At 40.5% G+C, this 15,040-nt stretch overlaps 1 protein-coding gene across 7 annotated transcripts in view; it reads left to right on the top strand.

Annotated features, from left to right (window-relative positions):
* Positions 1-15,040, top strand: part of lrp8 (low density lipoprotein receptor-related protein 8, apolipoprotein e receptor) — a 167,927-nt gene that overhangs the window by 64,535 nt on the left and 88,352 nt on the right. For all 7 annotated transcript variants that reach the window (XM_040031458.1, XM_040031456.1, XM_040031461.1 and 4 more), the window contains exon 3: positions 14,240-14,362. In XM_040031458.1, the coding sequence (XP_039887392.1) occupies positions 14,240-14,362 (123 nt within the window). The remainder of the gene's footprint in view (positions 1-14,239; positions 14,363-15,040) is intronic.

Raw genomic sequence — 15,040 nt, 5'->3', positions numbered from 1 at the left:
CCTCATCTGATTGTGGGCCAGTTAAGCAGTACTTTGTCAGCAGAGTAGCTGAGGGAGGGTTTTCTGGCCAATTAAAACACGTCCCATGTTGTTTAAGATTATCAAAAAATCCCAGTGTCTTAGTGTGTTCCCAGCTTTAAAAGCGAACTCGGATGAGGTCACCTCTTAACCGACTTAAATGAAAATTTAGTCACAGTGATCAGTTGTCGTCATTACGAAATGTCAACACGGCTCCCGGCAGCTCCTCCATTTAAAGTTGAGATGTCACGAGATTACACCAGACAGACGAGCTCATTTGGTCGGCTTACGGAGCGGGATGATTCATAAGCTGCAACAAAGGCTGTGTCAAATGGTTCCCACCGCATGCTTTTCTTTTCTTCCCCTCCTAATGTTCCCAAATCAAGAAGCTTTGAGGGGGCCAACAAAAAGAGCTTAGTCATTGTGCAGTTTCATTCATGCAGCTGATGATGATGGGACATGTAGGCCTTAAAGGGATTAGCGTAGAATACATGCTTACTTTAAGTTTTTTAACTTGCTCGAGACAGTCTCGGCGCTCTAAAGAGGAAGTTAGCGAGTCATGGCACTGACCGAGCTTCCTTTGGCCGCTGTGTGGGCAAGTCTCCTGATTAGCTTGAAATTCCTTACTATAAGCAAGTTGTAGGTATGTGTGTTAAAGGAGGAAAAACAAACCTAAAAGTGAATTTTAAAATTAAAATGGCAGTAGCTATGACAGGAAATAGAGATGGATGTGACGCTCGTGGGGTGTTGAACAAACTGCAATGATGGCTATAAACTGACCCTTAAAACTGGTAGGCAACAAACTTTGTGCAGTTTAGATCAGCCCCCACAGCAGCGGCAGGTAGGGTGGGTGGTGATGGTGTAGTTTAACCTCCTAAGACCCAAACTCTTTCATGGTATGCATTTTTAATTTCTCTTTGCTATTTGGGCTGATTGTGACCTGATGAATGTAAAACAAAGAATTATCTTTTTATCTGATTTTGCTCTACAAGGGCCTGATATCCACATATGAGGACATTCGTTTTAAATTTCGATAGAACAGTGGCAGTATAATATAATAAGTGGATATCAGGCCCTTGTAGAGCAAAATTTAGTATTGTGTTCTAGACAAGCCAAAATGTGATGTCCACACATGTGGATGCCAGGTCCTGGGAGGGTAAGCAGAGGGTTCTTACCCGGGACCATTTTAAATGTGCTAACTGTGCTCAGCTATAGTGGCGATTCTGGGTTCCTTCAGTTTAATGAGAGTAATTAAGGCGGGTGGACATACAGTTATAGACACACAGACGTCGTTCATTGTGAAATATTTCACATGCAGGTGTTTCGTCGCATCTCGCAGGAGATCCCTGCAGCTGATCTGCATTTTACAAAATCATTTATTTTTCTAATCAGCGATCGCAAACAGAGCAGACAAAGGAGAAAAGACAACTGGCTGTTTGCCAAAGGGGGGGGAAAAAAAAAAAATGTAGGGGGTGGGGGCGGAGGAAGGAGGGGAAGGGTGGAGAAGAAGGGCATAAGTAATGCAGAACGAATAAGTGTGGCGAGAAAGACAAAGGATAGGAGGCTGTGTACAGTGGTTTTGTTTTGCTGAGAGCGCAGCACAACATGGAGGCGGGTCAGCGTGTCACAGACGCACACGACAACAAAACAATCGCCGTCCTCCATCGCACTGCAGGTTGACGCTCTGCTCTTCCAGCTTCTTTTTTGAACCATAAATAGATAGGAATGCAGATAATGTATGGTGCTGTACAAACAGATGCACACATGCTGCAATTCCTGTTGACCTTTTTCTGAGTTTTTTTCCCCTCCAAAAAGCGACCATTTGTAATTGAAATGAATTCTTCTTGCTTGTCGTCAGCAGCAGCAGCAGCAGGAGGAGGAATTCGTCCCTCTCCTTTGTCTGTGGACGCTCAGTAGGCTTTATTGGAATCCCCCCTCCGTCGTAACCCTCCTCCTCCCCGGCCACTCCCTCTGGCGAGTGCTGATTTTTGATAATAAGCCCAGCAGTAATTTGTCATGTGGCCCGACCAGCAGCGCGCGGCATGTGAGCGGTTTGGGACTTGAATGGCAATGGTTGGAAGTGCAGAGGGAAATTACGAGGCTCACAGCGAGCGTCGATTCATAGAGCCAGCAGGGGACATTGTTTGCTGGTACAAGGCTTTTCTTTTTTGTTTTTGGGGATCGGGCTGCTGAAACCTCACCCGTTCCTGCTTGTCAGTCAGTCGCTCGCTCGAAGAGTAATTACAGGAGAGCTTTTATCAATTTTTATTTTGCCACTCGACTGTGGCTGTCACACACGTGGCAGTTTGGCTTTTAAATTTGGGGTTTCCACTATTTTGCAATTGAAAATTTAATTGCTATAAGTCATCAAGGTTATTCATTATTTAGCAATTATGCATCGATAAAGAGAGCTGATGAATATTTGACTATTCAGCACGTCAGCGGGCAGCTATAGGCTTAAAACGCAGAGGTCGGAGTTTACTGCTCTTCCTGTTGGGTTGTGCAAATATAAGCAGTATAGGAGTGCGCATAAAGAGCAAACACTATTGTGTATTGTGTGTGACTATGTGTGTGTTTGCTTGACAAACTAGGGTTTCATATAGCACTGTACATCCCACCCTCCCCCCATGCATCACAACAATTTTATGGCCCCAGTGGGGGATTTACACTATACGTCTGAGTGAACAAGTGAGTAGGCTTGTGTGTGTGTGTGTGTGTGTGTGTGTGTGTGTGTGTGTGTGTGTGTGTGTTGCGTGTGTGTGTGTTTGCGTGTATGTGCGCATGTGTTCTGACCTCTGGAGTCCGGCTGGAAGCTGGCGTGATTGAAACTGTTTCTTGACTAACACAGCAGGACAGATCTTCCCTTTGAAAATACAATATTTGAGTTTTTGAGGGGGGAAAAAATAACAAGTTGTATTTGCAATGGCATCTTCATAGTTTCACATTATGATACAGTGTGTTGAATATGGATCCTTCATGAATGCAAAGCCTTATGGGGTTTTATATTGACTCGATGGCACTGTCTCAACAATTGAGCGCCTGATATTCTGATGAGATTGGCGTGTGGAGGTAGAGGGGAGGAAGTGTGTGCAAGCATGTGTGTCTGTGCGTGTGCATGAATGCTAGTATGTATGCGAGTAACGGGGTCGGTATCAGTGCCTGTGTTTAATAAATCAATGCAGGTCAAGTCTGAGAGCTCGATGTCACCGATATAGAGGTAGTTGAGAATACAGGAGCAGCGAGGTTGCTCTAAGCATATGTCATTTCTAATGAGCGGTACTAGAGCAGAAAGATATGACCTCATAGTCTCCTGACTTCTTGGAAAAGAGTACAGTCTCTCTGCCCACACACACACACACACACACACACACACACACACACACACACACACACACACACACACACACAATGTTTACTCACACCTGTTAAAGGCCTCTGCTCACACACACTTTTCACGACCTCTTCTGCTTCTTCGTGCTCGACAGATCTGGTATGATGCGCTGCTCACGCCTCTCATCCCGCATAATGGTTTGAAGGACTAGCGGGGCATCGTGGCGTAAACAAAACAAAAACAAGCGCGGCCTGGTTTGTTTCTCACCGTGCGCTCCCACAGTGGCCCCTTTTGTGAGCCTACTTAATTAGCAGTCTCTGAACATAAAACAGCGCGGCGCACAAAGCCACCGCTCTCAGGTCGCTCATACAAGATGCTCCACTCACCGGCACAACGACAAAAACACTTGGATTTGTTCGTCTCAAAGAGGAAGCAAAAAAGTCTTTTGGACATATGACCCCCCCCCCCCCCCCCCCCCCCAAAAAAAAAAAAAAAGAAAAAAAAAGGATGAGGTTTGGAGAGGAGGGGGAAAGGTTAGAAAAACACGACAGTATGTGCGTAGAGAAGCACAGCATAAAGCAGGCCGATACTTTTCCTGTAATGTCATCCCATCAGATCTTGCGTCTTTAATTCTTTTTTTTTCTTTTTTTTTCCCATTTTCTTTTTGTTGTCTTGCTTCATGCCCTTCACTTCTAAGCTGCTTTGCAGAGCTGTAATGCCCCACTTATGTAAGGGAAAGGGGGGGTGTGACAGAATTTGGGAGGTCTCAGGCTTTGGCATAAGGCTGATGCAAACGCTGGTGTTCTGGGAGTTAAATCCCAGAATCTGGGAACAACACAGAGCCACAATGACAAAACCAACATAAAACACAGATTTTTTTTTTCCTTCTCTTTAGCCAGATGGAGAAAATACAGACCAGATGATTGGTAATTGTCAAAGCTGGGGCATTAAAGCTGTAATGCTGTAAAAGTATGTCTGACGTCTACCATTGTAGGCACACAATACTGGATAATATCAGAGTAAAGGACCCTCAGTTTCAGATCGAGTGTAGTGTATTCTTTTTGTGTCCTCAAATTTTTATCGAAACAAAAAATGTTACAAAGAGCTCAATGTTATGTTGCCCCAGTGACTAATATATTGCTTTAAAGTTTGGAGATGATCCAATGGAAAGTAAAGCTTTTTCCTAATTCAAGTGACCCTGACCTTTGACATATGACCTTGAAGCCTTCCATATTAAAATGATGTATTTTATTATCTTTACCCATATGATTGGAGCAGAATGGGCTGAAATCTTTGGCTTTTATAAGCCATAGTGTGTCCTGTAGTGTGTGATTTTTGCCAAACTTTAAGGCATCGTTGTGCTGCTGTAGTGCATTGTATTGGAAAAAATTTAAACATTTGTTGTACAGTTTTGTGGTTAACGGTGTCTACAATCACACAAAATTTAAAAAGTGATATGTTGAAAACTATGGACAGTACACTGCTAACAAACAAAGGAACTGATTACATAGTCCCTCTATTTGGGGGAGAGTAAAAGTTGAGCTAGACATCTTGGGGCTGGAGTGGCCACTAGCATCATTTTAGCATGATTTAAGACTAAAGTGGACCACACACCTGTATGCATATTAACACACTTATTGGCTCAGGCACACATTAGCGTTAGCCAAGGTCAAGTAGCAGGGAGACGGGAGAAAACGTGATAAAGTTGCTGCTTTTTTTCTAGATGGGAGACACAGGCTTGTGTTGTGCATACAAAGAGGAAGGATTACTCTGTTAGATCAAATAAAGTGGACGCATAAAACCAGTCAGTAAGAGAATTCTTATAATTGGTTTCTTGAGTTTAAAGACCTGTTTATATGCAACATTTTCACTCAATGTCAAACGGGTGGAAAAACAGAAACTGGACTTTAGTAGTAATTTGATAGCATTAATATTTGCTGAAGATGTTAGGCAAACCTGCTCGATGCCAAAAACGCAACTTTAATTGTGCTTGTCAATGTATCCTTGAAGTGTGTGCGTGTGTGAGAGTGTGTTTCCTGTGGCGATGCTTTGTGCATTTGTTCACACTAAGGTAATGCTGCTTTCACACTGCCTTAAAACTAAATAGTAAAAGTTGCGTCATTATTCCGCACCACAGCCTCTCTTCATGAGCTCCTCTTAAAGCTAATCCCCGTCACAGCAAAATGATTCTCATAAAAGACTCTTCATATTTCTCTGGAAGCTTTGAACAGAGAGAATGCGGTCCAAGCTTTTGTCTTAAAATAAGTACACAGGTACAGCCTTAAGCAGAGGTATAAACAGATTCATGGGCACACACGCTCATGCAGACAAACACCGATGAGAGATTAACCTCCGGGAAGCAGTTGAATATGAGGGGAAACTGCACTGGCGTTTCTTCTATAATGCGCCTTAGCTTTCCTGACATTATTGCTTCCTGTTTTGGAATTGGTCCTTGAACATATCCTATATGATGCTTGTGACGCTAATATATATTTATAGTGTAATTTCTAGGCTACATTACAAGCAGCGGCAGAGGTATTCAACTAAAATATGATGTCCAGTTAAAAAAAACAAACAAACAAAAAAACCTCACACAATATGCAGTACGTCTTGAATTTGTATCAGTGTCTGTATATAGCCAACAGCTGGCTGTCAAATAAAACAAAGAAAGTACAATTCAGCAGTAATTCAACAATGTTTATTATACATTTAAATAATAAAATCTAAAAAGTAAAATAAAAAATAGAGCTTTTGAAAATGGTGTAGTTTGAGTTTCTCCTCTTCTTGTTTTTCCTCAGCTACATTTGACGTGTAAAGTTACAATGCAAACAACTGTGTGTCCTGTGTACATACTTGGACTACCGTAAAGACAAAGGAAAAGGCAGCCCAGGTTAAAATAACCTTACCGTAAATATCAGAAAAGTTGTGCAGGGTAAAATAGAAACTATCTGTTAAAATCTCATAAGAGGTCTGGGTAGTTAGGTGTGCCTCTTTCTTTTTTTCATTTCATTTTTAAAATATTTTCACCTACATATATAAACCTGTTTTACAGAGAAGCAGCTAGGTGTTGCATATGATGAAGATAACGGCGCATGCATGCACCTCAGGTCACTGGGAAATGCTCCCCAACTGTCCGCTGCTGCAGCGGTCTCTTTCATCTTTACCACGCTCAACTTCAGAGGCTTTCTTAATACCACACAGTGCAAGTGTCACCCAGGTACCCTGCCCAACTCTTCTCACCTCTGGTGTTCTGCATTATTTATTCTCTTGTTTTTGTACCCCCCCCCCAAAAAATAAATAAATCCAGAGCCAACGTCTTGCCCTATAGGCCCGACTCTCCTGTGTCCAGAGAGGGAGATCATAAAAATTGTAACAAGCTTCTTTGAACTGGTAGGTGGTATTTGATGTGGTGAGAGGAGCATAATATATGGCGTATTTGATCTGGCCAGCTGTCTGAGTTGCCTGTCCATGAGTTCTCTTCACATCTCTGGCCTTTGTAGTGCGTGCATCAGTCTCATGGCCATGTACACACACACACATGCACACATGCAAGCGCACTTCCTTAGATTATTGGCCTTGCCTTTAGGCTTTAGAGTGTTACACTCGCAGCATTTTTGGTAACGGTGATGATTGCTGCAAATTGTGGCTGCTGTTTGAAACTAGAGTTAATGTGGTTTAGCATTGATATACTTTTTCAATACTTGAATTTTGCAGTTATACCTAAAGGTGTTGCTTCCAGTTGAGTTTCCTTTTTAGTTTTTAATAAGTAGGATAATTTAAAAATGGTTGCCATTTTATCCCGGTATTTTCGCCGCTACATCTCTGTCTGCAGCTTAGGGAAGCTTGATAGGCCTTTAATCTCCTCAAAAGACCAACATTATTCTGCTTTACTCCATTGTCGTCTTTGTTTCTTGCTCACACACTCACATAGATTTCTTTGAGTAATGTGCGCTCCCTTACGTTTGTGGTTTTCACCTCCGCTCACTGATTTACAGCCTCTCTCGCTCTCCTGACATGCTCCGTTCTTTAGCTCTTTAGCCGATCACAACAATGTGGAGGATCATCCATTTCCTCTCCTCTTTCTCCCACATTTCATCTCGCTCCTCTTGCTCCTTTTGTCTCTAATTTTTTTTTTTCCTCCCTTCTGTCCTTTTACAAGAGGGTTTGTACTCTACTGTGTAGTACATACTAGGTTGTGCTTTAAGATTATCTCTGGGACAGCCAGGGATGGAAAAAAAAAAAAGGAAGAAAGGAAAAGGAAAAAAAACGGGGGCGGGCAGAAACTTTCCCATTGTAGAATTTTAAGTTAAGAAAATGAATAATGTGGCAAGTAAATACAGTGAGCAAGAAATTAACTCCAACTAACAGGTTGAGGGGGAAGCGAGTTAATTTTCATAGGCTAATCATCAGTTTACACAGCCGTTCTTTGTTCGGCGTTTCCCAGGATTTTTATCTTTTACACTGCTGCGATGACTGCACAAGCTGCTTCAAACACTTAGTGGTGAAGTTCTGTGTCTACGTCTGTCACACATTTCTTGTCGGTTTAGTTATTCAAATGAGCTTTTGTGTAACATGCAAATTATCTGCACACAGTTTGAGCTGAGTCTCTGTAATAGAATGACTGATGATGCAACATGGTTACCCTGGTATTTAGTCTGGCCTTCCTCGCTAGAAGAACAGACTGAGTGGGTTTGGTAAATTCTTACTGGGATATTTTAAACCGAATTTGTCTCAGCATCAAACGTAATTTATTTATTTATTTGTTCACATAATTAAGCACTAGCTTAAATATCAGGTCCGGCTAAATAAAAGCAGGATTTGGAGAAAGCTCAGGCACAAGGTACAGGGCAAAGACTGTGTTGTGTGACTTTATGCATAAAAAAGAGATTAAAAGAGATTACCTGCAGGAACTTCTTTCTATGTAATGGAAAATTTTCCCAACGACGGTTCTCTGAATGAGCTGCTTAATGTGTGATGAAATACTGTGCACTCCACACAAATAGCCTTGGAGGAAAGGAAAAGTGTAACTAAGCCAGCAGAAACCCATGTTAGGCTGATGCTGAGCCCTAAAACCAAAGAAAGGTCCCTCCATGAGTGCACTGCCATACCGATATTGACCCTGGTACTGGAGATACCTAATGATTCAGTAATATCAGTTAATTTACTGCAACTCGCACGGCCAATCCAGATGGTTGCTACTTTCAAACACATTATTATCCCAACTTTATGAAATAACCATAGGCATCAGGGTAAAAAAAAAAAAGGACATATCTGACTCTAAACAATGAAGCCAGTTCTTCGTATCATTCTTTAAAATAATCTGCAGGATTAATAGTCATGATATAGATGTCCATTGGAAATAATGCAGTTGCTTGCTTGGTCCATTTGTAATGTGTAGGGAAGTCAACAGAACCGGTGCTTGTAATACGCTGGAAGAGCTGTACTCGGCACAACAGAAATTAGATGTGGAAGATTGTGACGAGGGTTAGGGAGACCGGCATCCAGATCGTTTTAAAGAATTAAAGGTGAATGAGTTTCAATTAAATGTATCTAAAGTATCTTATTTTATCGTGAAATGCAAGTTGCAGGTTTTTTGAGACAGCTGGCACTGCCACTGCAAAACCAGCTATGTCCCATAGGTTAATTTATTTGTTTGTCTAAAGTTGTACAAATGCTTATGCTAGCATGTACTGTAATAAGGTTATAGCTTGTAGGTTACTTGGCAACTGTCCTTCATATTTTAGTTCGTGTCCTATCAACAAAATATCATGTTAACAATTTAAATACACAATCATTTTAAATAAAAAAAAAAAAAAAATTCATGATAATAAAAAATTCTACTGATATTGTTGCCAACTACAAATTTCTGCTATCATGACATTGGTATCTTTCTAATCATGAGCACGTGTTCATGAGGGAGAATTTAAAAAAAAAAAAAAAAAAGCTTCATTTATAGCAATAAAAAAATAGTAACGTGAAAATTGCTTCACATTTTTAAAGACTGAAGCTTTAACTTTAAGGACTACCGAATGGCAAAGCAGTGTAAAAGTCCAAAGCTAGTTTATTCAGGGTGCTTAAAACCCGATTCAAAACTGTCACTACCTCTAATTAAAGGATGGAAAGTTATCTCACCACAGCGCTGTTGTCTGTTTCATGCCATTGTTGCTATTGCAAATCAACATTTCAGGGATGGAGTCAACAGGTCCTTATTAGAGGTGACACAGCTATGCCTCTGTTGTAGCTGCTGGATGTTTAATTTACATTCTGCTGTCCCTCTTTGTGTTTGTGTGTGTGTGTAATGGAGTCTGTTATTTGAATTACTTCAAGGCAGGAGCTGACCTTTACCTTTTCTCAGGGCAAACTATAGTGTCTCAAACCATGTTGTCAGGAGTATATGGAGAGGAATCTGTTGTATGCGCTTTGTATGGACAGAATGTAGGCTGTATGAATGTCGATAGGGCAGCTTAGTCACTCATTGATCATAAAGGTCTCCGGAGTGTGCCGTTAGTTGAATGCCATAGCTTGTGCAGTAGCTGCATCCTTGAGCAGTTTTTCTGGTACCATGTACATTGGGGTGTCCAAGTAATTTAAGTTATGGGACACATGTACCCAGGTTAAATGTGGATGAGGCCAGCCCAGTAAAATCAGAAACACCTTTTTTTTTTTTTCTCCACAAAAAAAGGAAATGGTTAGCCTGAGAGGTCTTAAGAAACATACATGTGTTTTCTGAAATATGTCTCAATTAATTGGCATTCATTTACTAGTCTACTGTCATTATGAAGAAACTCTAGTTTCTTTATAAGATCACTGCCCTAACCGCCTTATTTCGGTGTGGAAATTGCACATTCATTCACCATTGCTCTCTTAAATGTGGGAACCAAAATAACAAGGGAAGGGGTTGTTGGAGTCTTTACTGCTCAACAATTTCAAAATCCTGTATTGGTTGGGCTCTAACAGTATTAATGTAAGGCCTCCTAATACTGATCATTCAAGTGTGACCGTTCAATGTTAATAGGCTTTTACTTCACACCATACATTTTTGGGGGATCTCAGGGGATTTAAAAGTTGTTCCCAAAAGCAGTATGTTGATACAACATAGAACATCCTTGATGTATTTATAGTTTTTTAATTAAATCCTATTATGTGTGAGTTATTGGTGTGTTTTTGTTTTTGACAGTAAACTAAAATCAGATTTTTGACATCTAGGATGAGGGTTTGTTGGTAGGTATGCATGGGTATATTTGCATAATATGTCTGTAGTAGTTTTCCACTGCACATTATTCACTCTCTCAAAATAACCTTATCATAAGGCAGGTTTAGGCTGTTCCATATGGATGGCATCTGTATATGACAGGTCTTGGAGCATCAGAATGTAAATGTAAGCAGCAGTTTGTGTGTGTATCAGCAACTCTTAGGAGGATGTGTAGATGTTTTCCTAGTTGGTTCTAAAATAATATATGCATGCTTTTACAGCTATTAAGCTCCTTCCATAGTCATTAACTAAAGGAGTTCTACTGTGTGTAATGGAAGAAGTGAAATTCGAAAGTCTTTTTGATGTGTAGTGGTATTTTTTTTATTCTTAGTGTCAGTTTTTGAGCCTGTTGCTGAAAACTGGGTTTTTAATTTGAATTTTTATTTTGTTACATTTTTCTGACTGTTCTGCCGTAGACCTGTGCGTGTGAAATTTTATTTAGAACCTTAAATGTCAAGATGAATGGTATTGTCTAGTTACGATATATTTTATTGAAGTTTCTATGTTTTCACAACCCCTTTCTGAAGATTAGTTGCTGACTTTTTCCCCCCAGAACAATTAAAATGTCCAGTATTCTCTACAAAACACATTTCTTTGTGGGGGGGGGTTTAAAAAAAACCTGTATCCAGTGTAAACCGGGATGTGTAAGAGTGCTATCATTGAAGATGATTTCTGCCCACCAAAACAAGAAGGAAGGCATCAGGGAAATTATATTTTCATTTTCATACTTAAGATAAGAAGAAAATTAGTTAACTGATACTTAAGTTTTACAAAAACTCTTGTATTACATGTTGTAAACAAGGGTTGTTTTGTCGATCTGAAATAGCGTAATGTTCATGTGAAAACCTACAAAGCTAAAATTAAAGTACATTAATACTAATTTTGTCTTATTCAAGCTTGCATGAAACAAACTGTCAGTTTGGTAGAGTTGGTGCTAGCTAAACTGGTTAGTTTAAACTTCTAATGATCAACTATGTTGGTTCAGAGCAGACACGGCGTTCATGGTCAGTTTGAAGTTGCATCACGGCATCAGTTTAAAGTGATGAAGCTCACTCGTTGAATTCTACCTTTTCTACTAGCTTCTTGTGTGGATCAGGACATGGGGATACAGCTTGTGAAACATCTACTTATATCTTGATGAATTCAGTCTGCTAAACCCAAAGATCAATGAATATCGGAGTAGTATCGCAGCCTAATAAAAACTAATTTACTTATAAGTTATTATTTTTTCCGTGCTGCACTGCTACATCCAATCCTAGGGTTTCATCATCTGTCAAATCCCACTTTAACTCCTGCTTGTAAGTCTTTCACCTGAACCAATATTTATCTGTATCCGAATTAGGCAGTCTTATGCTGAAAATGACTGTGTTGTGCTATGAGCACAGATGTATTGTGAAGGTGAAGGAATATTCTGGTGTGTACACTGTGGCCGGTGTTTTATCAGGCTGTAGGTGGAGATGGAGGGAAAGACAAAAACAAGGAGGGTAAAGTGGAAGAGGTGGTATTTATGTTAACATGCTGGTTGGAAGGAAAAGGATTTATGTGGTCTGTTGTGAAGAGTAATGCCATTGCACAAGACCCCACCTCAACAGCCTGTATCCCTCTTGTCTTTTCTTTCTCTGCCCCTATAGTCTCTCCTCTCTTCTTTTTCTCGTTCTATTTACTTTTGTCTCTGGCTCTGACTAGTCTGGAATCCCAAGAGATATGCTCTTTTTCATTTATTCTATGCCTACACCTTCTTCAATCTATTGCACAAGATGTCCCTAAACTCCCTTTTTTCTATACTTGGTATGAATGCTGTACAGGTGAGCGTGCGAGCAAATGGTTGTGTCTGACTTTTCTTCAATTTGCCATACATTATCATTTCATTTAAGTAATTGTACGTACACATTTAGAATGCATTAGTCCCCACTAATGCTCTTTTCCATAGTGTGTGCTTCTTTATTATAGCTTTCCTTTGGGCTTTCAGTTGTTACTCTGCTTTCGTTGATACCATAGACTACACACACACACACACACACACACACACACACACACACACACACACACACACACACACACACACACCAAACCCTTTCTCCTAATAATATGGTGTCCAAACAACTAAATTGTGGTCTCAGTTGTGTTCACAATTTTGACAAAATCCTGATTTTCTTTTTATCTCGTTCCATTAACGTTAAACTAAGCTATTGGTGTTTGTTTTTTGCTCTACCGCATTTAACCCCCCATTTTTTTTTTAACTTTTGCTAGTTTTCTTTAGTCAGCTAGGATTCAGTTAGACCTCTGTATGTCCACACAGTATTCATATCTAACCTGTGTTCCCAGCAGATCAGGTATGTGGTGCATATGAAAAAAATGCACTTGTCAGAATAAAATCACGCTGACCTACACACCACCAAACGCACAGTGCTGTTCACACTCGCACACTTTCTTGCCATTTGTTAACCCCCTCCACCTCCTTCCCCCAATATATTTCATCATGGTGAGCCAAGGCATCGCTAACATGCCAGGCGAGTGCTTTCTCTTGTTCACTGGCTCTCACTGTCAGGGAGAGATTTTTTATTTATTTTTTTTACCTTCTCCCGTGACAGACCCAAGTGCTTCAATTTTCCATTTGCTTGGAGAAAGTGACTGCACAAAACCTTTGGACTCCGTAAGCTATCACTGCTACACAGAGCCAGTGTTAGCCTGGAAGGTGGATCATGCGGTGGTTAAAAATGGAGAAAAACCTCTGACCCCCACAGCACATGTAGTATATCCAACACATCCTTACAGAAAGAGGCCTGGTTAAGCTGCCAGTGCTTTTCTCATTCATTCAACCTGAAACACTGTTATTTATTTGAATTTGAAAGAAATAAAACCCATCTCACATTGGATCACCAGACTCATTTTCCTGACCCACTAAGTCTGCCTCAAAGAAGACGCACAAACAAAGGGTACCTAATCAAACGACCCTCATTCCCTCTCGTGTTCTGATACAAGTTGCACTTGAACACACCTTTGATGCTCTGACTGCCTAAGTAGAAACATTGCCTGCTGTAGGTTAAATTAAAATTGGACTGGAAAATTGGTTTCAAGTTGGTGCTCAGAATTGCTCTCAACTAAAGTTCAATTTTAATTACCTTGTTGACTTGTTAAGTGAAAACATTTGACATGTTTTCTTGGTGCGTACTTCTACATCACATCTTTCCTAAAGTATTGTTTTCTTTTTTCTTTTTTAGCTTTAATCAGATATTGTTTGCTGTGCTTAAGAGACTATGTGCAAGTAAATATCAATTATATTGTCTAATAGTGGTTTCGGATGTGCCGGGTGACTGGGGCTTTCTGTGTAGAGTTTGTTCTCTGCAGATATTCGGTCTTCCTCCCACAGTCCAAATACTTGATTGTTTGGTTAACTGCTTATTCAGACTTGGCTGTAGGTATGAATGGTTGTCTCCCTCTTAGCCCTGTGTTATACTGGTAACCTGTCCAGAGTGTACCCTGTCTCTTGCCTGCAACCCTGAATTGGATAAGCAGTTAAGAAAATGGATGGATTGATTCCTAATCATTCACTGTGTTGATGACTATCAGAGTATCAGCAGACACAATGCTTTCTTGAGGCCATATGATAATGTTGAATGTTTCTCTTCTCTACACAGCGAAGAAGACGTGCGCAGCCACAGATTTCACCTGTAAGAATGGACAGTGTCTTCCTGCTAGGTGGCGCTGTGACGGAGAAGTAGAGTGCGCAGACGGTTCAGATGAAGCCGATTCAATCTGCAGTAAGTAGCAGCACAGCCACACTGACTGGGCAAAACTGTGAGCAAAGTCAGTTTTGTCAGCACATATGCACACACACACACACATACTTCCCTGAGCATAAAACACTCCCAAGGTCACTCATTTTCAGTGTGGCACATTTTGCTGCACGCCAGCCGCCGTGCTAACCTTCTGTTTCTCGCACATTGCCTCAGAAAATAGCTTTTAGTGGCTTTTTTGTTGTCCGCTTCAGCAGCAGACTCAGAACCTTTGTACAAGGTTTGATCAAGGCCCTCGATGGCAGAAGAGTGGACAAGATGTCTGCTGAGCATCCTCAAAGGGAGAATTAGAAATAATTACTGAGCCCTAAATTCATCTCGTTCTCATTAAGTAGCTCATGACACGAGAAAATTTCTCTAAATTACATGTTCAGTCACGCAGTGCATTTTAGAAACTTTTTTTCCCATCTTGTCCAAGTTCACATATTATCACTTTAACCCTAATAGAAACTGTAATGCTGTTTGATAGTTACGGTGCATTGCAGGTAATGTAGTTATATTTTACACAGACAAATGTAATGTAAGGTTTTATTAGTGTTCCTGTAATTATTAAAATGACTGCAGTTGAATTTGAGTCTGTTCTGGAAATTGTGAATGCAGCAGCTCATTAACAATGAAATACATTATACTGTACTTCTCTCC

This window comes from Simochromis diagramma, unplaced genomic scaffold (assembly GCF_900408965.1).
Source record: "Simochromis diagramma unplaced genomic scaffold, fSimDia1.1 OVJJ01000284.1, whole genome shotgun sequence".
Lineage (NCBI taxonomy): Eukaryota > Metazoa > Chordata > Actinopteri > Cichliformes > Cichlidae > Simochromis > Simochromis diagramma.
The sequence above is the reverse complement of the archived record's forward strand: the minus strand, read 5'-3'. Positions and strand labels throughout refer to the sequence as shown.